Raw genomic sequence first — 21494 nt, 5'->3', positions numbered from 1 at the left:
TTCAGTCCTTCCCAAGGGCAGGTTTTGTCCTTGCTGAATTTCATAACATTCCTGATGTCACTTAATATTTGAAAGAGGTTTTTTCCCTTCGCTTGGAAGGGTCAGACCCTCCTGGGAGTGAAATCACTGAACTGAGCAAACCACCTGTGTAGCTGCAGTTTGCCCTAGAAAGTAGGTGAGAGACTCAATCCTGCAGTATCCTTGCCATGGATTTAGACAAGAGCAGACATCTATTCCTACCCTTTCCAGGACAGGCAGAACCACACTTTGATCCCGTGCACTGAAGGAAGTCAAACAGTTGTGTTTGCCTTTGTTGGGTTATTTGGGTTACTTATTTTTCACAGCGTGTTGTGAGTTCTCATTGCAGCTCCAGCTCCTCCTGTGTGCTCATGGCCAGGGAGGCACTGACAGGACAGCTCCAGCTCTCCATCCCCTCTGTGGCCAACACACACTCTGCAGAAAGATCTTGGGACCCAGAAGGTGAACAGCTTGAACCTCAGAGGGTATTTCTGCTTTACTGGGTGCTGCTACATGTGAAGAAGGGGTTGGAGTCGGTCACGTCCTCAGACCAAGTGCCAGGAGTGACAGACACAGAGGAAAGACATGAGAGGCTCTCTAATTGGTTTCATCACATTTGGAATCTGCTATTATGACAACTTATATTTTGAAATACCCTTCAGTCCTGTTACTTCCTGGGAGCAGCAGCCCTGTCTCAAAGGCTCCTTAAGGAAATGTGGAGCAGGAGTATTGAGGAGCCACCTTACTGCCCTTGTGGTTGGTGCAGACATGGAGGAAGTGCTGACTGTGCAGTGAGGAAAGGAGCAGACAGGTGTCACTGGGCATCAGAGCACATGGAGGGAGGTGCAGTGAATTCCCACAGCTGTGATTCCCTGTGTTCTGGCTCCTGAGTCCCTGCAGAAGCTGGAACAGAGCAGTTTCTCCTCTCCAAGTTTTAATGACTGGAACCCACCAGGCTGTGACAACAACTGGGCTCACCAAAACTGATAAAATAAGGGTTTGATTTATGGCCCTGGCAGGGCTTCATATGCTCTCCATGCAGAGCCAGCTCATCCCAGTGCACTCAGAGGGGGACATTCCATGTGCCACTGCAACCAGCTGGAATTCCAGCCTTGGAATGTGCACTGAGATCCCCGGAAAGCTGAGTGGAGGTTCTGAGCTGAAATGATTGTCTGCTGCTCACGGGCCTCACTGTGCACACAGCACTGAAAAGTACCTTCCACTCTTTCCAAGCATTTGCACTTTATAAATCCTCCTAAGTCTGATAAGGGGAGGAGGGAATGAGGGCCTGACTGGAAATGAGCTGGATTCTCCACTCACCTTTCTAATGTCACCACCACCAAATCCGTTTATCTCACTCCTAAATCTTTCTCTTGCCAGTCCCTTTTTTTCTCCTGGGATTTTTATCACCCAAACCCCCAGCTTTCAATACTTAATACTGAGTATCTTGTCTCTCTATGTGCTGCAGCTGTAAAAGCAAAAACCTTTTACCCCACATACAGCAAAAACACATCCTGGCCAAGACCTGAGAGCAAACCTCACATTTCTGGATTCCCAGTGCTGGACTTTTTCCCCCAAAACTCTTTTCCATGCCATGCCATAACAGCCTACCTTCCACAAGTGTGACTCGAGCTGTAGGTGATTAATAATTCACATTTTGTGCTAAAAGCAAATCAGAGTTAATTTTGTATATTTTGCTTCCTCCCTTTAATACATTAGTTTGCCCAGTAAGGCAGCTCTGCATTTGAGCTCGCAGTGACTCATGCCTTACATAAGGAACTAAAACATTTCATGGTTTACAGAGAAGAATGTTCTTGCTCATTATGGGGATGAAAGGAGATTGCTGCATTGCAAATGACATGTATAATTTAGACACTTATTTCTAGGACTATTTGGAACGGGGAATGAAGAGAAACTAAAATGTTTGAAGTGACTTGAGTGCTCCATAGTTTTTAATGTGACTAACAAAATACACAGCCTGATAACTTTTAGGCCTGTTAATGGAAGAATGGCTCTGAAACTCCAACACACTTTTTTTCTTCTTTTTTTTTCCTTTTTTTTTTTTTTCTTCTAATAACAGTATTTATTTTAAGCCATGAGTAGAAGAAACTGGTATTTGTCAGTCTGGAAAAATCTGCAAAGACCTCGTGTTCTTTTCTGCTGGTTGTTCCTACTGTGCCACCAAAGTGGGAAGGGGAATGGGAAACAGGGCTCCAGAAAGACCAGGCAGCTGGGGAGGGAGGGGCAGCAGGTCTGCTGCTCTTGGATTGAGGTGGCATTCCAAATATGAAATATTTAATTCTAAATATTAAACCTTCACTGCAAAAGGAGAGCATGGAATATTCTGTATTTCAGCTGTGTAGAGTTTCTTCAGACGGGAATTTAACAACAGCACCGTGGCTGTGCACTGAGAAATATTTATTTAATTGTGCTCTGCTTAGAATATTATGGGTAGAGAAATCCCACACAGTTTCTGGAATTTTGAATGTGAACAACCCCAAGTGCCCCCCTGTTGTGCAGATTAGCTGCACACACTGCTGTACTGACACGCCTTGATGACTGTGGGGCATCTCCAGAATGCAGATTCTGATGCTGCTTTCTCTCTGAGCCCCATTTATCCCTGTGTTTAACCAGTAACAGGTCAGCAGTGTCTGTGTGTCCTGGGCTGTTCCTGCAGCAGCTGCACTGGTGTTTTTCTCCAGCAAACTCCCACCATCTCCCGAGGCCTGTGAGTCTCTCCCACGAGTGCAGTGGGCAGCCCCTCTGGGCAGTGACAGCGTGCCAAGGTCTGTCCCAAGTCTGGAACCCCTGGAGAAATGTGTAGGGGATCTATGCCTTGGAAAAACCTCTCAACACTGTTGCATTATTTATTTTTCTTCTGCTTCAAGGACAATGCTCTTCAAACCAAGAGATGTCACAAAGGAGCCCTGGGCTGTATAAATATAGAATCCTTTTTATTTTTTTTTGGTTAATAGATACAGTACAATTTTGGACTACATAAGAAAGCGTTGTTCTCAGTGCATACATTCTTCAGACAGACAGGAACACGGCAGACAAACATTCCTTGTGGTTGGAGGATTACATGGCACTTGGTTTATTCCTGTAAGTCCCAAGTTACTGGCTTTTCCCAGTTTTCTGTAGCTGCTTTGACAACTCAGGGTCTGAGGAAAAACGAATTGAGAACGAAGGATGTGCCAGCTCTGGTGGCACAGGAGGACTGGGCAGGAGAACAGGGCACTGCTCAGCCCATCCCACACTGCTCTTCCTGCAACCACGGCCCTTGGGGCATCACATCATATCCCACATGACCCAATCCAGCAAGATTTCTGGGCTATTTTAACAAAAAATGGAAACAACAAATGTCAAACAAACCAAGCAGTGCTTGTGCCAACACCTGCACAGACTGACTCTGAGAGGGGAAGACCCCGGGCTCCTCCTGCCCTTCACTGGTGTGAGACGGTGCTGCTGCCTCCCCTGCTGGGTTTTGTGAGGTGGTGCAAACCAGGACAGTGGACCCCAGGGTTTGGCCATTACTCTTGCAGGGAGGGACAAAAGAATTATTGCTCCTTTCTGAGCTTTCCATTCACTGTATGGTAAAAAATCCCGGGCTGCTCCCCGGGCACGAACCTGATCCCAGGAACTCCTGCCCTCAGGAGAACCCAACTGGGCTTCATCCTGTTCTGCAGCAATCTGGGGGTGATGTTCCCTGCAAACAGCTCCTGGTGGTGTCCAGTTGGTGCTGATGGGAGACAGAGACCCCCAGCCCCCATCCCAGATCCAGCCTGGAAAGCGGGACAGGCAGTGCTGCAGTCAGGATCCCTGAGGACGTCAGTCAGGACGGGACTGGCCACTGACAGGGTCCCCTGGCCACTGCAGTGTGGAAGGACAGGAGTGCCTGGACCCTCTGGGATACCCCTGGCCTTTGCCAAGCAGGGGACCAGGAGCAGGGCTGGTGTTGGTGGGACATCAAGCAGAGCAGTTTAGGCCTAAATGTGTTCACCTTCAGCTTTCAGTGGCTTTGTTGGAGACCATCACTCAGACTTTGGGTTTTTATCTGATCTTCCTTGATACCCCAAGCAGATACTGTGGGCCCATGTCCTGGTTAGGACCCCCTTCTCATGAGGATGACTTGGAAGAGTCTTAAAAAACCTCACTGTTGGAGGAAATGACTCAGAGAACGATCAGGTTCACACAGACCTTCATTTAGCTCCAAACACCGATATTAAAAAATCAGTAAATAAAAAAAGCTTCTCCTGTTCAGGGAAGGACACACAGAGGCTTCCAGACAAACTCATACAAACTAGTTTTCCTTGGCTATATATTGAAAACAATTTAATGTGAAAAAAGCTTATTTTAGATTATCTAGATCAGCCTGTGCAGGCACAGGACACCCAGGGAGGAGCAGAGGGAAATGATCCTAGAGCTGACCCAGAGAAAAGGCAGAGCACAGCAACCCAGGGGGCCTGGGAGAGCACATCTCAAGGAACAGAGGAAAGAGAGAAAAGAGGGATAGGAAAGCAGACTCTTCCAAACCCCAGCCTGACCAACAACATGCAGCTGAAGGCACTTCTCCTGGGACACCCACGGGGCAGGTGATTGTTGGAGAGAAGATAACCCAGTTCTGGGGAGCTCTGAGCTCCTCTGCCCTCACTCTCTTGGGGTTACAAGAGCCCAAACCCAGGAGGGAGCACCACCAAAGGAAACAAAGGTCACTGCAGAAACACTGAGCTCAGCCAGCCCAGACAGCAGCTGGCACACAGGAGTGAGTGAGAATCCCTGAGAAGTCTGAAAATATAATAAAACATCACATCAGTGAAACAATTTCCCCTTCTGACCCTCTGGCCACTCTACACCAGCCTTCAGTGAAAACTGAGGCACTGGAAACTCCTCACCTATAACAGGAGCTGTGTGGTGACACTTCCAGGAATGAGATAAACCTGCCAAATTCCTCCAGATGCCTGTTTCCTAACTGAAACTAAATACTGTGGAGAATAAATGAGAGGCAGAGACACTCCCAGCCAAGAGAACTGCTCTGAAATGGCACTGGTGGGGCACTGTAAACTGGAGCCTGGCCTGCAAGCATTAGTGAAATGTTTAGTAACAATACTTTGTTATGTCTGGGTATCTCTTTCTCTTTGGACTAAAATGTTACACATTTTACCATATAAATGAATCACTATATCTGTTGCTACTGGGTACACTATATACATCACTGGAAGAAAAGAACAATAATTAAATTAAGGGAAGAGAGAAAAAGGACAAACAAAATATTAGTAAATAAAATAGAAGACATATGTTCAATAATACTTTTCAGGCAATACTTTTGCTTGTTACATTTACTATAAGGAGGAAAAAAAAAATCTTCCACTCAAAATAAACACTGGAAACAGCTGCCCAAATTCAGTCCCTTCACTGCCAGGGCTCTTGGAGGGGGAAGTGGATGTTGGTTCTGCTCCAGAGTTTTTGATGCTGCTCTGCAGAGGAGCCCTCAGATTTGGGGGCTGTCAGTGCAAGCAGGGTTTTAGAAGATCCTCTGCTCTGTTTCCCACCCTCAGGTGATGCAGAAGGGCTGATGTGGTTCCTGAGAGGTGCAGGGGACCTCCCCATGCTCGGTGTGGTCCAAACGAGCTCCTCGTGCCTCTGGGCTCAGCAAGATCACCAGAAACCCTGACAGTTCCTCCTTCAGACAGTGGGAAGGTGACACACTCAGTCCTGCCAGCAGTGTTTCCCGTTCTTCATCACAAACAGGCAGGCTTTGCCCTGCACGTGCTTACTCTAAAGTTTGCAAGTGAAGGTTCATAAACGCTGTGCTCTCACCCTGCAGCAACCAACACCTCACTCTGCTGCCACCAACAGCACAGCACGAACTGGCTGCACCTCCTTCTCCTTTTGTCTCATGAATAAATTATTTCCATCAGAAGTGGTTGATTACTCGACCAGAGCTGTAGGTAATTAGTGTTTGATGAGAAACAGACCCGATGAGCTTTCTGGGGCTCATCAGATGAATTCCTTCCCAGTAGTTTCTTCTCTTATACAACCAGCTCTGTTTAATACACAGGTACTAAAATACAAAGCAGTGCAAAATGACCACAAAGTAGAGCCCATCCCCACCAGGCAGGGGCACTGTGAGCAGGGGGCTCCTGGGGGACTGCAGTGATTTCCTTAATGCTCTAAGCCAAGGAGAAGGAGCAGAGCAGTTCCCCAGAGCCCACCCTTCAGGTGCCTGAGCCTTCGCAGTTACCGTGGGCCAGGCTTTGGAGACTTGTCTTCCCTTTGCTGATACCTGAGGCTCGTTTGTGATTCCTTCAGCGTAGCCCATGTAAGCACTCACCCAGCAAAGCTCCTTGGCTGCTCTGAGGCTGCTCAGCTGTCTTTGCCAAGGTAACAGAATCGTTTTGCAGGGGTTGGATTCCCCCCCCTCCACTTTGACTCCTGAAGAAAAAGTCTTTTTTGCTGAAGAAGTCAAATCAAGGAAGAAAAGGGAAGGGCTGTGCAGACCTTGGAGCAAACTGCACAGGGAGCCATTTATAGCCCAGGTTTATAACTCAGAGGTCACAGCCCCGACTGTCAATGAACATCTTTCTCATCCTTGCCTTTTCTACTTGCAACCTGGAGACTTTTCCCTTCCTGAATTTTTAAGGTCAGCTCTGACCGTTCCAGAGCTCGTGGAATGAGCAGGATTAGCTGCTGGGTTTGTGAGCATGGACAGGGAGCACAGGGGCTCAGGGCATGCAGGGGGTGTGCAGGGCCCTGCCCACAGGCAGCTCTGGGGCTGGGGGAAACACCCTGTGAATTCCTGCCATGGGAGAACCTGCCATCCTTTCAGCCCTGCTGCAGCAGGATGACCATGGAGCCGGGAAGGGCTCGGATGCAGAGGGCACTGAACATCACACCAGTGTTTGCCTTGGCAGGGCAGTCAGGGAGAAATGTGTGGCACACAGATTGGCAGCTCAGCACGGGCTCGTATTCCCAGGATCAAACTGTTGGGCATTTAGCACAGGATCCAAAGGAAATGGTTTTTTTTTTAGTTTCTTTTTAGTGACCAGCCTGTGTGCAGAAAGGAAACAGAGACATGCTGCTGCCCTGCTGGTACCTCACACGGGGTGTGTTCGTGTGTGACTCTCAGAGTGTTTTGTGCACACACAAACATGTGCATGTGAGCTGGGAAATCCTGCTGAAGCTTAAGAAGGTTCATATTTAAGGCACTGATTTGCCCTGCAATCATTACAGATGCATCTCCAGCAAGGCTCCCTCTTGCATGTAGGCTGAAAAACTGCTGTTTGAGCAAGGAGAAAGCCCAGGGACGCAGATTTAAGCCCATTGTGTGCCCTGATGGCCCAAGTCTGCCTCTTGGTGCATGAGTGCTGCCAGCTTTCTCTGGGCCACACCACTGCCAGGAGTGTACCCTGTGGGCAGTGGAAATTATTAAATTCAAATTGCAACAAAGGTATCTTGGATTTCAGAATATTTCAGAAATATTTACAGGAGTTGAGATCCCAGGTTAAGAACAGTGCTTCAATTTTTGGCTTTTCTCCAAACCCAAAGCATTGGTGTGTTTGTTTGGCTGCTGTTTACAGCTGATCCCTTCCATCCCTGGACTACCCAATCCCTAGGCCAGTAGCTCGAATCCTGTGTTCACAACCAGCTTGGCAGGGAGTAAGACATGAAGGAAGGAACCTGTGGATCTGCACATGCCCGTGCCCAGCCCCAGCCAGGGAGGAGTGGCAGAGCTGGGGTTCCAGCTCCTTCCCACAGTTCTGATGGACAGAACCTTCATTTACTACATAAGTAGCAATAGGGCCTTTAAAGTCAGTCGAGGAGATGCTCTTAAAATGTTTCTATTCACATCAGAACCACTGTCCTGGGAGATCTGCCTTCCATTCCACGCACGCCTGGAGACAGAGGAGGACCCAGCCAGGCTGGAGGTGCAGCCTGGGCAGGGTTTGGTTACACCGGGGGGGCCGAGTAGTGGATGACGGAGTTGTAGTCTGGGGGTGGGCTGTGGCATTCCAGGTTTGGATCCATGGGGAGCAGAACAGAGTCTTCCAGCGTGAAATCCATGGTGTCCTCTTCCACCTGCACTGCTGGCTGGTACTTGACGGCCTCGTGGTCAGAGAGGATGGATTCCTTGCTCCTGCTGACAGCTCTCCTCCTGTGGGAACAAACCACGGGATGGATCCACCCTGTCTCACCAGCCTTGGTCTCTGGGTGCAATTAATGGTCAAAATGGTTTTTTTTCTAAAGTAAATATTTAAATCATCCCAACTCCCATTTGCAGGACCCTGTAGGACAGTGACATTTTACTTGTTGGATAAGGGAACTGAATTAGGTATTCTGACTAACTCAGTGTTTTAAAAGTAGCTTTAGGAGTAAATGCAGGAGCTGTGTTGCCCTGTCTGTTTATCTTACCACATCTGAGTTCTCTTAGTTATAAAGGCACCTGTCCTATACATACCACAATATTCTCTCTCATTATTCTGACACAGGTCAGTAAAAATTTGGCTTTTCTGAAAGCAGAACTGAAGGCTATGACTCTTCCTGAAGTATAATAAAGGATGAAATACTGAGTAACCTCTGACAGACTGTAATTTAAAATGATACTGAAAGGAAGGGTGTGTGCTGAACACACTCTTGCAATGCAGGGCTAAACCTCTCCTGCACTGCCCAGCCCTTCCCAAGCCCTGGAGAAGGGCAGCTCTTTGCAGAGTTCCAGCTGCTGTTCTGTGGCTGCTGCTGCTGGAGGGAGCAGCTTCCTCTCCTGCTGCCTTCCCTCCTTACAGCTGATGGAGAGCAGCAACTTCCAGCACGTGGAGCAACCTCAGTGCTAAAAGCAGGAGAAGCCTGGAGAGGATTTGTATCACAAGGGGCCCTTGAGGAACAGCAAGTGCTGTGGGGAGGAAAAAAGGTACTTTCTGTCACAGGCTGCCTTAAAAATTATGTTCTGTTAACCTTGTTTTTCTCCCTCTGAGCAATTCACTGGAAGAGGCCTGGATAACTTAGGGTTGGTTCTCAAAAGGATCCCGAAGTGAGAGTAGTTTTTAATCTTCTGCACTTTGCCCAGGACCCTCTAAGGTGCAGCTCTTTGGGACGAGCCTCAGTCACAGACCCACCACAGCACTGCTCATGTCTCAGTTCAGAGTGACAGGAATGTGCCTGGGGGGATTTAAAATCAGGCAATGCCCAAGCACATATGAAATATGTGTTTCAAGTAGCATAAAGCTGCATTTTAACAACTGTAAAGCAAGTCTGAATAACCAACAGTTCATCAAAGAAGTGCAGAATTCAGTACACTTGTTTTGCATGTCTGTATCTCCAGCTTTGTCTCTCAGAGGTGAACCCAGGAGCCCTGAGTTGTAAGAGCCAGCCCACCCTGTCTTGCATGCCTAGGATGGATTTGGGTTCTGTGCAGTGCAGAGGCAGAGGTTACAGAGCAAAGCTGCTGTTCCTGTGCTTTCAGACCTGCACAAGGCACTGCAACCAAGCCTGTGGAGCAGCAAAGCAGAAATTCTAAAAGAAATAGGAACCCTGAGAACTCCTGAAAAATGCAGCACACTCTGCTCTCACAATCCAAGCTTTTCCTTTCTGTCCAGAGAAAAACCTGAGTGGAAACTGCTTATGTATCCTACACATCTGGCAGCTGCCCCTTCCTCTACACACAGAGCTTCTCTGCAGATGAATTCTTCCCTGGCCTGAGCACTGGAACCACAGCTCTGCCTTGCTGTTTATTTCTGTAGCTCTCTTTTTGTTGCTCAGTTCTATTGACTCACGTGGGACAATTCCACAGATGCTCTGCCTTCCAGTTTGCCAGGTATTAAAGTTGTCAGTGGAGCCTGAGAAAAACTTGAAAGCATCTGTTTAGCTTGGCCCCCAGCCTGCACATCTCAGAGTGCTGCAGGGGAAGAAAAGTTAGTGGGGTTTAGTGTGGCCACAGTGGAAACTCTCGGTGCCCTGTAGCCTCCCAGCAAGTTCTGTTGGGTTTGTGCCCCTGGAGGTCAGGAGACTGGATATCTGGGAATAACCTATTGCTGGAGTGGGGCTGGTGTTGGAAGGACTCTTCAGTGCTGGTATCAGTGTCTGCTCCAAAGGCAAAGAGCTGGGGAGTGAGCTCAGCTTTTGTCATTGGCTCTCCTGTGGCAGACTAAAATGCAATGAACTTCCCAAATATTCCTTTCATCTAAATGCATTTCCTGAGCACCCACAGCCCACAGTGTGTGGGGTGGCTGTGCCCGTGGGGCAGCCCCAGCTGGGAGCCTGGGCAAGGGTGTTCAGTGGGAATGAGAGCCATTAACAGCTCCCCTTCTCCTGGGCTCCAGATTTCCTGCTCCAGATGAAGCTGAAAACAGCAGGAATTACATGTAGGAAAAGTTAGCCTGAATATTAAGTAATATGTTTCACAAACTTTTTTGGAGTTTTCCGAAGGTGCCAAAGTTGTGTAGAGGATACCACAGAGGATAATCCTGCAATAGCCAGAGGGCCTAAATGACCTACTGAGGCCTTTTCTTCCTGCTGTGGGAACCAGAGATTTTGGTTAGAGGAAGAAAAACCCTGAAAGCATCAAAGAGCTGGGAAATCATTGCTGGAGCTGTTTATTTTATGTGAGAGGGAGCCAGTTGCTATTAGTCTAAATTTTGGGGTCAATGACTTGAAGAGGAGCCTGGAGAAAAAGAAGATGACTGAGAGAAAATCCCCCTGTGCAGGGAGGGCCTCCAGCAGCAAGAGCAGAACTTCCTCCAGTGCTGTGGAGCAGCTCCTACTGCTTTGCCATAAAAAGCCCAAATATCTTGCCCTCACTGGGAAAAATGAATAGATTTTTGTGTCCATGTAGGAATTCTGGCTGTGTGTTTATGGAAAAATGAAAAATTGGACTGATTGTTGCCCAGCAGAGCCGTTTGTCTCATGATCACACCTCTTAATAACCCATAGGAGCCTCAGGGCTTTGGAGGGGCTTTCATGGGTGTCTAATGAGGCACAGAGTGACTGGTTTTTTTTAAATTATTTTAATTTTTCTGCAATTAAAGAAAAGGCTTATTTTTCCTTCTGGTAGCTATGACTGATTCACAGTTTGCTTTGATACATTTTAGGCTGAGTGCTGTGCAGTAGGAATTTCATCCTGGGTTCCCCTCTGTGCTGGCACAGAGAACTAAAGGGACTGGGATCAGGAATTTGTTGTTTTCAACACTTCTAGACACAAAGTACAGGTAACATAAAGTTTCCACAGGCCAAAGCCACTCACTCCTTGAGTTTGTGTCCCCTCCTGTGTGGCCAAGCTGCTCAGATGTCCCTGATACTTCCCCAGCACCCCAAAAGCAGTGAGATGGAAAGCACCACAGTCAAGCCCAGGCTGGGGACACAGACTTGCACAATTCTCCTTTTAGTCCCTGCTACTTTAAGAATAATCCTAGGGGAAAAAAGGGCTTACAAAACTCCTGAGCAGCTACTCATTCAAAGCTCTACTTTGGAGAGCTCAGGCCAGGTCAGAAGGGGCAGAGCACAACAGTAAGTATATTTATTATCTCAACATCACAGAATAAAACCCTTCTGGAGCTCTTTCCGCCCTGGAGCAGAGACGGTTCCTGCCTCGTTCTCTGAGAATATAAAGGATTCCAGCCAAAGGCAGGCTGGATTTTTGGGGGGCACCCTGTGTTTGGCCATGAATGCCTGATGCTCCAGAGCAAACCCATCTGTTTCAGCAGCACTGACTGGCCTTAGGCCCAGCGTGGCTTTGGCAAAGGCAGCACCCAGAGCCCAGAGGGGATGAGCTGAGCTGCTGTGGGCCTGGAGCAGAACCACATCAGCAATGTCAGAGCAGCTGAGGAGAACTGGAGTTGTGGGGAGACAGGACAACTGAGCAGATGTCACCCCTTTTATAATGTTAAATGATAACTTGATTGTCTGGGAGAATTTTAAAGCAGTGCCTGGCAGCAACCTGTTATTACTGTGAGCTGAGAGTCATCCCAGCATTCCATCCCTCTGTGGTCTCTGTGCTTCCCTCAGTGCTGGCTCCCTGAGCCCAGTCAGTCTTTGTCTCTCACTGCAGCTACTGCTCTGACCTTCTGTCTCAGCTAGAAAATGCTCAGAAATGGTCAGTCTGGCCTAAAAGTGGTCCCAAGCCCAGAGTATCAGATTCACCTCCAAGAAACTCTCGACACCGACACTCCATGGTGTGTGCTGTTGGCAAGATTTACACTCCACAGAGGAATGAATGCAGGACAAATAAACAGCCAGATTTTGGCAAAAATAATAAATGCAGCCACCCTGGTTTAGCAAACATGCTCAGCCTTTGAACAGTTTTGTTTTAGAAAAGAAAGACTTTGAAAAGGATCCAGGGTAAATGTTTTTGATAGAGAGAGAGACACAATTAACAAGGGTGACTTTATCTCCCCTGTTAAACCCACATCCCTTCTGACCTCTCCAGACTGTTCTAAATGCTTTGGAGGCTTGTTTTCCAAGTTCTCAGTGCAGGAGCACCCAGGGGTGTCCTGTCCTCAAACAAGAGGGCACTGGGGTGCTCTGCACTGTGTTCCAGCTGCTATTTGTGCCAATGACACTCTGCCAGAGTGAAAAAAGAGGAAAAAAGAAGCTGACAAAGTCACTGTCTCAGCTGGACCTCAAACACTTGGTGAAGGATGTGGCCAAGAAAAACCACACCTCTGTCCATCCATCCCATGGGAATCAGGGCCTGGGAATGAGGGGGCAGCAAACAGCTGCTGCAGGGTTTGCTGTCACAGCAGCTCTTTGGAATGGTCTCCCAGGGCCTGGCTGGCACACAAAGGATCAGGTATCTCATGAGGAGTGGAATCCCCATGGAAGTGTGGGCTGGAAAGGGGGAAAACCCAGCTGGAGGGGGTCACTGACCCCACAGGGCCATGGCACTTCCCACTCACTCCCAGTGGGGTTGACAGCTGTTCAGGTTTTCCTGGAAATCTCTGAAGAACAGGCTGTTCTGGAATTCTGGTGGTTTTCTATACCTGGCTGGACACTGATTTTCCTGAATTTCAGCAGACAGCCTGGAAGGGGCAGAGGGAGAGTCTGCCTTTGGCAGCTCTTGATCCAAGTGGGAGACAGCAGCAGGGAGCAGCAGGCAGAGGTGACTGCCAGAACCTTTAGAAGGATGAAGCGTCCCAGGGAGGCTGTCTGTGTGTGTGTGTGCTGGATTTGTGTCAAGGTGGCATCATGCAGAAAAGGGAGGTAAATCAGCCCAGGTACAGCATCCCAGTAATGCAGCTCCTGACATCTGAGCTCGTGGTTTCAGAGCTGGAACAGTTTGGTCTCCATAGCAATGCCCTGAGCTGACAGGAATCCTCTGCACAGCACAAACCCACAGAGCCACATCCAGATCCCTGCTGACCCCCAACAGGAACAGCCCTGGGACAGTGCTGGGACAGGGGAAATGCTGCTGGACAACATTATTCCTATCCAGGAATAATCACGCTCCTATCCAGCAAAATCCAGAGCATTTGGATGCTCCCTAGTTGTTGTCTAGAATTCCCTACGTAAACTTCTCCCTTTTCCTCCTCTCCTGCCTTCAAACAGGCAGGAGCTGATGGTTTTAAGGCCTGAAGAGACAAGGCAGCTCCTGCCCTCTGCTTTTCTCTCTGAGTGGGGCAGCCACCCCTCCAAAACACTGGCACTGTCTCCCCAGGCACTCTCACAGGAACTCCCATAACATCCACAACTGCAGGAGGGTTTTTCTCATCTGTAATTTCTCTTTAATGTAGAAAAGTGGTGAGGTGGAGTAGAACAAGGAACTGCTCTGGTGGGAAAGGTCATTGAGTTTAAGACAGAGGAAACAAATCCAAATCTCACCAACAGATTTTCAGGAAATTCAGTAAAAGTCTAATTAGCTCAGTTAACTGAATAGACATGGAATTCGTTGCTACAGAACTGTTTCTTTTTTATATTTTGGGCAGCTGTTCTTTGAAATTCTACCTGTTGACATTTCAATCAGTAAAATGGGTTACTATTGTCAGGAAGGTGGAGAAGGCCTGTTTCACTACAAGGTCACCTCTCTGCCTGTGGGATTGTCACTGAAATGCGAACTGGGAGCAAAAACCTAAATATCTGCTTTTATTCCTCTGTGATTGTACTGTGAAGGGACAAACACAAAGGGATAAACATAAACAGCCTCTGTTTGTAAACCAGGCCTGAGAATAGAACTCCTGGGATCCTGCAGGAGGTGGGACTGCAGGACTGGCTTCGCTGTGGTGATAAAATAAATGCAGCAATCTGGTAAATGGACTTGCTTTGCAGTGCTTATACCACTCTTCACTGTGCACACCTTCTTCACTCACATCCCACCAGCTGCACAGGTTCCAGTCCTGCTGCGTGTCCAAGGTAAACTTGCAGGCTGGTATAATCATAAATGTTATTTTTGGGTGAATAAATCAGGTTCTTCAAACTATGTTCCATCAGCAAAGAAGAACACTGGGAAAGCCCTCAAGAAACAGCAAAAGTAGACATGTATATTGTCAGCCTTTTCACTCCTATCACTCACCACTCACAGAATATCCTACCCCTTGCTCTCCAAGTACATTAACCACGGTTCTGGGGCTGAAATTCGGAGTTGCAACTCCTGTGAGCTTGTTGGGATAGCCCAGCAGTTTTCCTTTTGGGAATTTCAGCAGCCTTTAGAAAGGGATCCCCTGAGTACTCACGCCAGAGCCATGATCCCGTAGGGCCAGGAACGGATTTCCAGCCTCTTGGGGCTTTTGATCTCATCTGACGTCAGCACCATCCCACTGTCCGACTCCTGAGGGGCAAAAGGAAGGAACATCAGTGATAACCTGGGACCTGTGCCCTGGGCCTGGTGCAGGGCCCACCAATCCTTCAGAATATTCCCTTCTCAGGGCCTGTGTTATCAGTTTTTATCCAGCTGTTCCTCTGATGCTGCTCTGGAGCCCCAGAACACTTCTCTTGTTTCTGTGATGCTGCAGTTTTTGATCTGTATTTGGAAGGAACAGCCTTAAAATGAAAAAAATATCAAAACACAATGTGACATTTTCCAGTTTGAAATTGATATTAAGCATATGGGTACCATGTACGTGGGAGGGAGATATGAACAGACTGAATTCAGAGAGAACGTAGCCAGGAACTCTGGCTGGGTTCCTCCAAGAACAAGCTCCCCAAATACCTCCTAGAAATGCACTTTTAGGAACTCTGAAATTTGAAGGGAGTGGAAGTTCAGAAGCATTCTGCAAAGATACAGAGCCTGTGGTTGGGGATTTTTTATGAGCCCTCCAACAAAACTGTCCTGGTTCAAGTTGAGGTTGAGGTTGTGGTTCTGCTGAGCCTCCAGGCTGCAGTTCAGATCAAGCTGTTACTGTGCAAAGTGCTGTACAAGTTCTCAGACATCACAGTCCTCAGTTTAAGTAATTTAAAATATTAAAGATTCTGGGGGGTTCCTTTGCATTTGAAATCCTCTGGGATGCTGGACAGTTGCATGTCTGTGTGTTTGTCCAAACTGAGAGAGCAAAAGACTCCAACATAGGAGTGAAACTCTAGTTAGTCTTATTTTACCAGTCAAACTAATTGGAATATAAAAAATAATCTCAGCAAGCAACAAATAGCAAGCAAAATGTTTTCTTATAAATACTTTGGGCATATATCAGTTGTTGATAAGATCAGTCTAGAAACTGGTTTCCAAAGTATAAAGTAAAATCCAAAATGAATGATGCCTGTCAGAGCCTCAGTAGAGCCCAGCTTGTCTCTGGTTTTTATCTGGACTGTTTCCCCCTGGTCCAGGAGCAGTTTATCTGAGGGCTGCTCTGCATTTTGCTTACACTTGTCTGTTAAAAGAATATCCCCAGGGACTGCAGATAAGTGGCACAATTGCAGGAAGGTGTGGTAGAGCACTTGGAGAGATCCTGGGCAACTGTTTAAAATAATGACCTAATGACTATTAATGTCATGATATTTAAGATAATTTTAGCAACACAAGTGCACTTCTTACTTTGTCCCAGAGCAGACCACACCATAATTCAGCTTTAGAAGATCCTGACTGAAACATCACATTTATTTTTGATCTGATGATGTGTTATTACCCTTTCTTTGAAACTTTTCCCTCTTCATGTAAGGACTTGCTTTAAAATGCCATGAACAGGGAGCTCTTAGGCAAGTGATGCTCGTGCTGGCAGCAGTAATCCCTCACTGATACTGGATGGGTGTAGGAAATGTCTCTGTGAGATTCAGAGGGACAGATTTTTATCCTGCAAGAGGAAAGAGGCAGAGCCTGAGAAATTTCTGAGCCTTCTAATCGCTGAGATGCAGTGATAAAGAGGCAGAAATTACAGCTGGCAAAGGGTTAGGGAATAATGGGCCTCCATTTGTGTGACCAGAGACAAGTGAGAAAAGGACTTGTCAAGGATATGAAATATGTCCAGGACAGGTTGGAGCTGAGACTTGAACCTCCCTAAGGGGGCTGGCTCTGTCCAAGAGGGACTCTGAGCTGCTCCTCACCACCTGAACCCTGCCCTCCTCCTCTGCCAGGAGCTCTCCTGAGGGTTCCAAGCTTCCCTCCTAAACTTTGATCCACTTGAGGCATCCCTGGAACACAGAGACCCCTCCTTGGTGGCACAGAGGGTGTCCCTGAGGCAGAGGGTGTGGGCAGCACAGGAGCTGCAGCCAGGGAGTGCCTGAGCCACACAGGCAACCCAGGAGCTGGGCTCTGATTTTTTTTTTAAATACAGAAGGAAAAATAGGAAGAAACCCCCTCCAACCTGCAGTTTCAGAGGAAGCCAACAAGCAGATCCATCACTCTGAAACAAAACAAGCTTTTGTTTTCCCCTGGAGTGAAAATTAAACCCTTTAACACTCTCACTTTAACACTGTTCACTTTGTGTGACCAAGAGCAGCATCTTGAATCCTGCTCTTGTCTACCTAGAACTGAACACCCCCATCCCCACTAAATTATTGGCTGTCTCAGCCAGCCTGAATGTTTTCTGGACACATTTCCCTCAAAGAGCCTCATTTCAATGAGCTGCCACTTTCTTATGGTGGAAAAACATCTTGAAATATGTCATATAAAGGTCCTTGGCCTGATCAAAGCCAGGGGAGTCACACACGAGCTTCTCTTTAAATTATTTGTTAAGCAAAATGCAGGTCCCTCTTAGTTGTCACACAGACCTGTGTGTGAGATGCCAGGGCCAAACCTTCTGCTTGATTTAAAGCTGTTTCTGACCAAACAGATTTCACAAGCTCCAGTAGGTGTTTCTGGGGCTGGTGACGAGTGATCTGTGAACCTGGTGGGGCAGGAGGCAGCCACCTCACTTACCTCATGCAGCACTTTCTCCTTTTCCACTGGCACCTCATCAAATGTCTTCACACTCAGGGGTCTCTTCTTGCTGTTGTTACTGCAAGCAGGAAAGTGGAGGGGTCAGCACCAACCCAAGCAGATGCTCAGCAGTTGGTGGCTCAGTTACACCCTGACCCAGCTCAGTCTCCTGGACCAGTTTTCTTATTCCATCTCTCATAACTAATAACCAACACCCTCACAAATTTGTCTGCCTCTTTAACCAGCACTGCTGGGAGAGGACACCAGACAGTGCCCAGCTCCAGGGACTCTTTCCCTCCCTGCCACCCCTGTCTCAGTTTTCCTCACCCAGTTTCCACTGCACTCCAGCGATTCAGGCCAGGGGTCGAGTTTTCTTCCACAGGGCCAGTTTTGGGGTTGGATTCTCCATCGGGGCACAGGGTGATGTTCAGTGGAATGTAGTCTTTACCATCCTAGAGAATTAATAACAGGAAAGAACACAAAGCTGGTGAAGTTCATCTTGTGCTGCATCTCAGTGTAAGAGGTTCTTGTGTTCTACAGAGCTCTACACTGGGAAAGGACTGGATTTTATTTCAATTTATGATATTTCTTCAAAGTGATTGTGATGCTCTTCCCATCATTCCTACATTCCAGATGTGAGGCTGTGCTACCTTCAGGGAGGGGTAGGACACTGATCTGCCCTTCAGGAAAGCAGTCTCTATACTGTCATTGCCTCTTGGGGAATTCCAAGGGACAGCCCTGGAGAAGGGAGGTAGTGACAGGAATTCCCAAACCCCTGGGACTGACAGGACTTGAACAGAGTTTGGAATTGGTAAAAGCACACTGCCTATGTGTAGACTTTCTGGGTTTGTTCAGCTTCAGGAGCTGTAACTGGGAAGAGCTGGTCCTTCAGGTGGGAGCCTGGAAGGATTTTATTTCTTGTCCTTCCAAGGAATCCTAATGAGCTCTTGACTGTCATCACCCCCTGCAGGAATCCCAGACGGGACTCTGCCTTTAAGGCCTGAAATCATTTGTCCAAATTTCTCTTTGCTTATTTTTTGTTTTTAATTTCGAGAAGCAGTTAAGTGCCCTATTCCCTTATCATGATTTTTATGTCTCCTTAATTTACTTTGGTTATAGAATAAAACTCCCAAGCTCTTAATGTTGCAGACTGGGCCCTCTTCAACTCAGCTCCACTACAGTTGTTTACAAACAGGAAGGAGCTGTTTGATTCTTTTTAAACTGACAATTGCATTTCTGGTTGTTTTTAATGAAGAAGAAAACTACTGAATTAACTATTATGACATTAATAATGCTCTAACTGACTTTCTGAGCTTTAAACTGCATAATTGTAAAGCTCCTAAGAGCACTGGTGAATGTAATCTTGGAAAATGAGAAAGTTCAGGAGTGAACACATCCTGCTATGGATGGACAGCCATCTAGTTTTAAAATACAATCCCTATTGCACAGTTGCCATTTTCGTGACTCACCCCAGCAGCCTTTTTCCTTGTGACCTCTGTTGTGAGGTCCAAGGTGATGCTGGGGTCAATCAGCCCTTCCCTGAGCACACACACGGGTACCACATGCACACATCAGCACATCAGCACCACCATGAGAGCTGGGAGAGCCTGGCCCTGCTGTACCTGCTGCACATTGGCCTGCAGGAGGTCCCCCAGGCGCTCCACGAGCTCGGTGAACGTCGGCCTCTCGGTGGGAACGCCGTGCCAGCAATCCAGCATTGTCTGGTACCTGGGGAGAGACCCAGGGATTCAGAAAGGGAAAGGAAAGAAGCTTTGCTTCCAGGCTGTTTCATTCCACTGTTGCTGGGTTTGGTCAGTCTTTGGGTGGTTATGGGTTAGGACAGGCTCAGATCTCCATGTGCTGCAATCCTGTTCTAGTTGCCCCGTGGGATGGTTGTTGCTTCCACCCTCCTGCCTCAGCTGAGCCTTGAGGCTTTTTGTTTTCACCCAGCTTACAATCTGGCTGCTGGGCCCTGTGATACTGCTGAAATAAGTCATGGTTATGGATGCTGGGTTTCTGTCCCAGAGTCAGAAGTCAAGGCAGACACAGGGGTCTCCTGAACAGAGATCCAGGAACTACAGCTCACATGGGGATCTGTTCATCTTGTTGTTGGCAAAGGTCAGGCTGACTTGGGCTGTCCTTGGCATTAGTCCGTGCTACCAGGATACCCAAGGCATGAACAACCACAGAATTTACTGAAAAAATAAATGCAAAATACACAGCTGAGGTCCCCTTCCCCCTCTCCACCTGAATACAATCTAGCTTTAATACTTAAATGACACGTGTCAGCTCACAGTACAAGAGCAGGAGCTCTTACACTTCTGGGGTGGAGTACTCTGGGGATCTCATCCGGGTCCCTTCCTTGAGCCGCCGGCAGAAATCCTCATCTATCTGCACTCCAGGGTATGGGGAGGCACCTGGGGGGAGAAATCAGAGGCTTCAGAGTGGCACAGTCCCTGTTTCCCAGCCTGGGGAATTAAACACAAATCAGAGACCTCTGCTGAGCATCTGGGATTACCCGGAGTCTGGCAGCAAAAGAAGCTCGAGCAAAGAAGTTGCAGCCACCTCCTGTCTACCTGTTCTGTTTGGAAACCTGCTACAGACTCACTCTGCCTCTTCAGAGATTTCAATCACAGTGCATCCTCCACATTTGTGATACAGGCAGGACCACTCCAAGGTAAAATAGGGCAGAAGGGAACTAAATTTTATTAGTTTGAGACTTTAAATGACCTCTTGATCAGTGGTAGAAAAGTTCCAGCTCATTCAGTTGGTTACATTGAACATTGATTAGCCTGCCAATCTCCTGCACAACGAGAGCACACATGGGGTCAGTCAGTCCTGCTCATCCTGCCTTGCCTTGGATCCCTGGCCTGGCTGCTGCACAGGGAGCTGTGGGCACCTGGCTCCTGCAGAAGGCCCTGAGAACTGCAGTTCAACCTCAGGTGTGGAGCTGAGTACTGTGTGTGTATTATCCAGTCCTACAGGCAAAACTTCCTTGAACGTGACCTTGCAGCTTTTTAGGCTTCTTTTCTTTCCTGAGTGTGTGTTCAGAGTGTGTCTTCAGGGCCACTGCAATGTCAGTGTGAGTGTTGCTGTCCCTGGGAGGGCAGCTCATGGCAACTGTTATTGTTCTGAGAGGTAGAATGCTCTGAAGGGACCAGTAGCACTGTATTACTGTACCAAAGTTGGCCAAAAGTCATCAACATGAATCAAAAAGTCATCATTTGCCTGTGCAGATGGTTCTCTACGGAGGAGGCACTGGTGTAAATGCATCACATGTGCTCCTCAACTAATGAGCTCTTCAGAGGTTGTGCTCTTTGCTGTATGACATCTCCAGTGCTCCATAAATAAGGGGAACAAATATATAGTTTGGGAAAGTGCCCTGGCATCTGAGTAATCCAGACCTCACAGGTAACATTCAAGAGAAGTCTGTGCTGAAGTTTGAAAGGTTACTGAGCCTGCTGTGGATAGACCTGAACGATCTGTAAACTTCCCTCCCTCCCTCCTCAGCAAAGGCTTCACACGCAGCACAACCCTTGTCTTGCACATTCTGCCATCCAAAGGGCTGGATGATGACTTTGGAAACAATGTAATCAAGTCTCAGCATAGGGGATGGAATGGCATCTGGATCTGTATCCAGCCCTCCAGGAATCTGTGCATGATCTACTGTCCATAACATTCCTGCATATTTCCTGCAATTCCCCCCCCCCCCAATTGGAAACACCATCATTTGCTGTGCACTTGGGGGCACAACAAGCACAGCAGAAATCTTTTGGATAAAAGCAGCCAAGAGGGTGCCAAAACGTGGCTGCTTCCAGGATTATTCTGCTCCACGGATCTGCAGAGCTCTGCTCTGGGGAGCTGAGATCCTGGCAGCTTCCCAAGAGGGCCCCTCAGCACAGCAAACAAGCTCCAGTGACATCCAAGGCCCAGGGATGCTCAGCCACAGCACATCTGAATTCCCTGGATGTGCAGGGACCAGCTCAAGGTACTGAGAGTGTTTCCAGGAGTTCTGTAAGTTGGAGATGATAGTCAGTAGCATCACTTCTGCCTTATATCTGGATTTTCCTTCCTAGATCCGCCTTTCACCTGTCAGAATAACCTGGTAATCCACTGTTCAGCTCACGTGGCATCACCCATTAGCCAAAGGTCTCAAACCACCTCCCAAGATGCCTGTGACTAAACAGATGGATGGAAAGTGTGCTGT

General features: G+C 47.8%; 1 protein-coding gene across 1 annotated transcript in view; it reads right to left on the bottom strand.

Annotated features, from left to right (window-relative positions):
- Positions 1–2951: 2951 nt before the first annotated feature.
- Positions 2952–21494, bottom strand: part of LOC126637397 (vascular endothelial growth factor receptor kdr-like) — a 127621-nt gene continuing 109078 nt past the window's right edge. Inside the window, exons 25-30 of the mRNA XM_050310631.1 lie at positions 19605–19704; positions 18910–19015; positions 17615–17739; positions 17288–17366; positions 14673–14767; positions 2952–8170 (exon numbers count right to left, since the gene is read on the bottom strand). Of these exons, the coding sequence (XP_050166588.1) occupies positions 7966–8170; positions 14673–14767; positions 17288–17366; positions 17615–17739; positions 18910–19015; positions 19605–19704 (710 nt within the window). The 3' untranslated portion in view covers positions 2952–7965. The remainder of the gene's footprint in view (positions 8171–14672; positions 14768–17287; positions 17367–17614; positions 17740–18909; positions 19016–19604; positions 19705–21494) is intronic.

Source organism: Myiozetetes cayanensis, unplaced genomic scaffold (assembly GCF_022539395.1).
Source record: "Myiozetetes cayanensis isolate MyiCay16 unplaced genomic scaffold, myiCay2020 scf15, whole genome shotgun sequence".
In the NCBI taxonomy this organism is placed as follows: Eukaryota; Metazoa; Chordata; class Aves; order Passeriformes; family Tyrannidae; genus Myiozetetes; species Myiozetetes cayanensis.
Note: the sequence above shows the minus strand (reverse complement) of the source record. Positions and strands in the feature narration are given on the sequence as shown.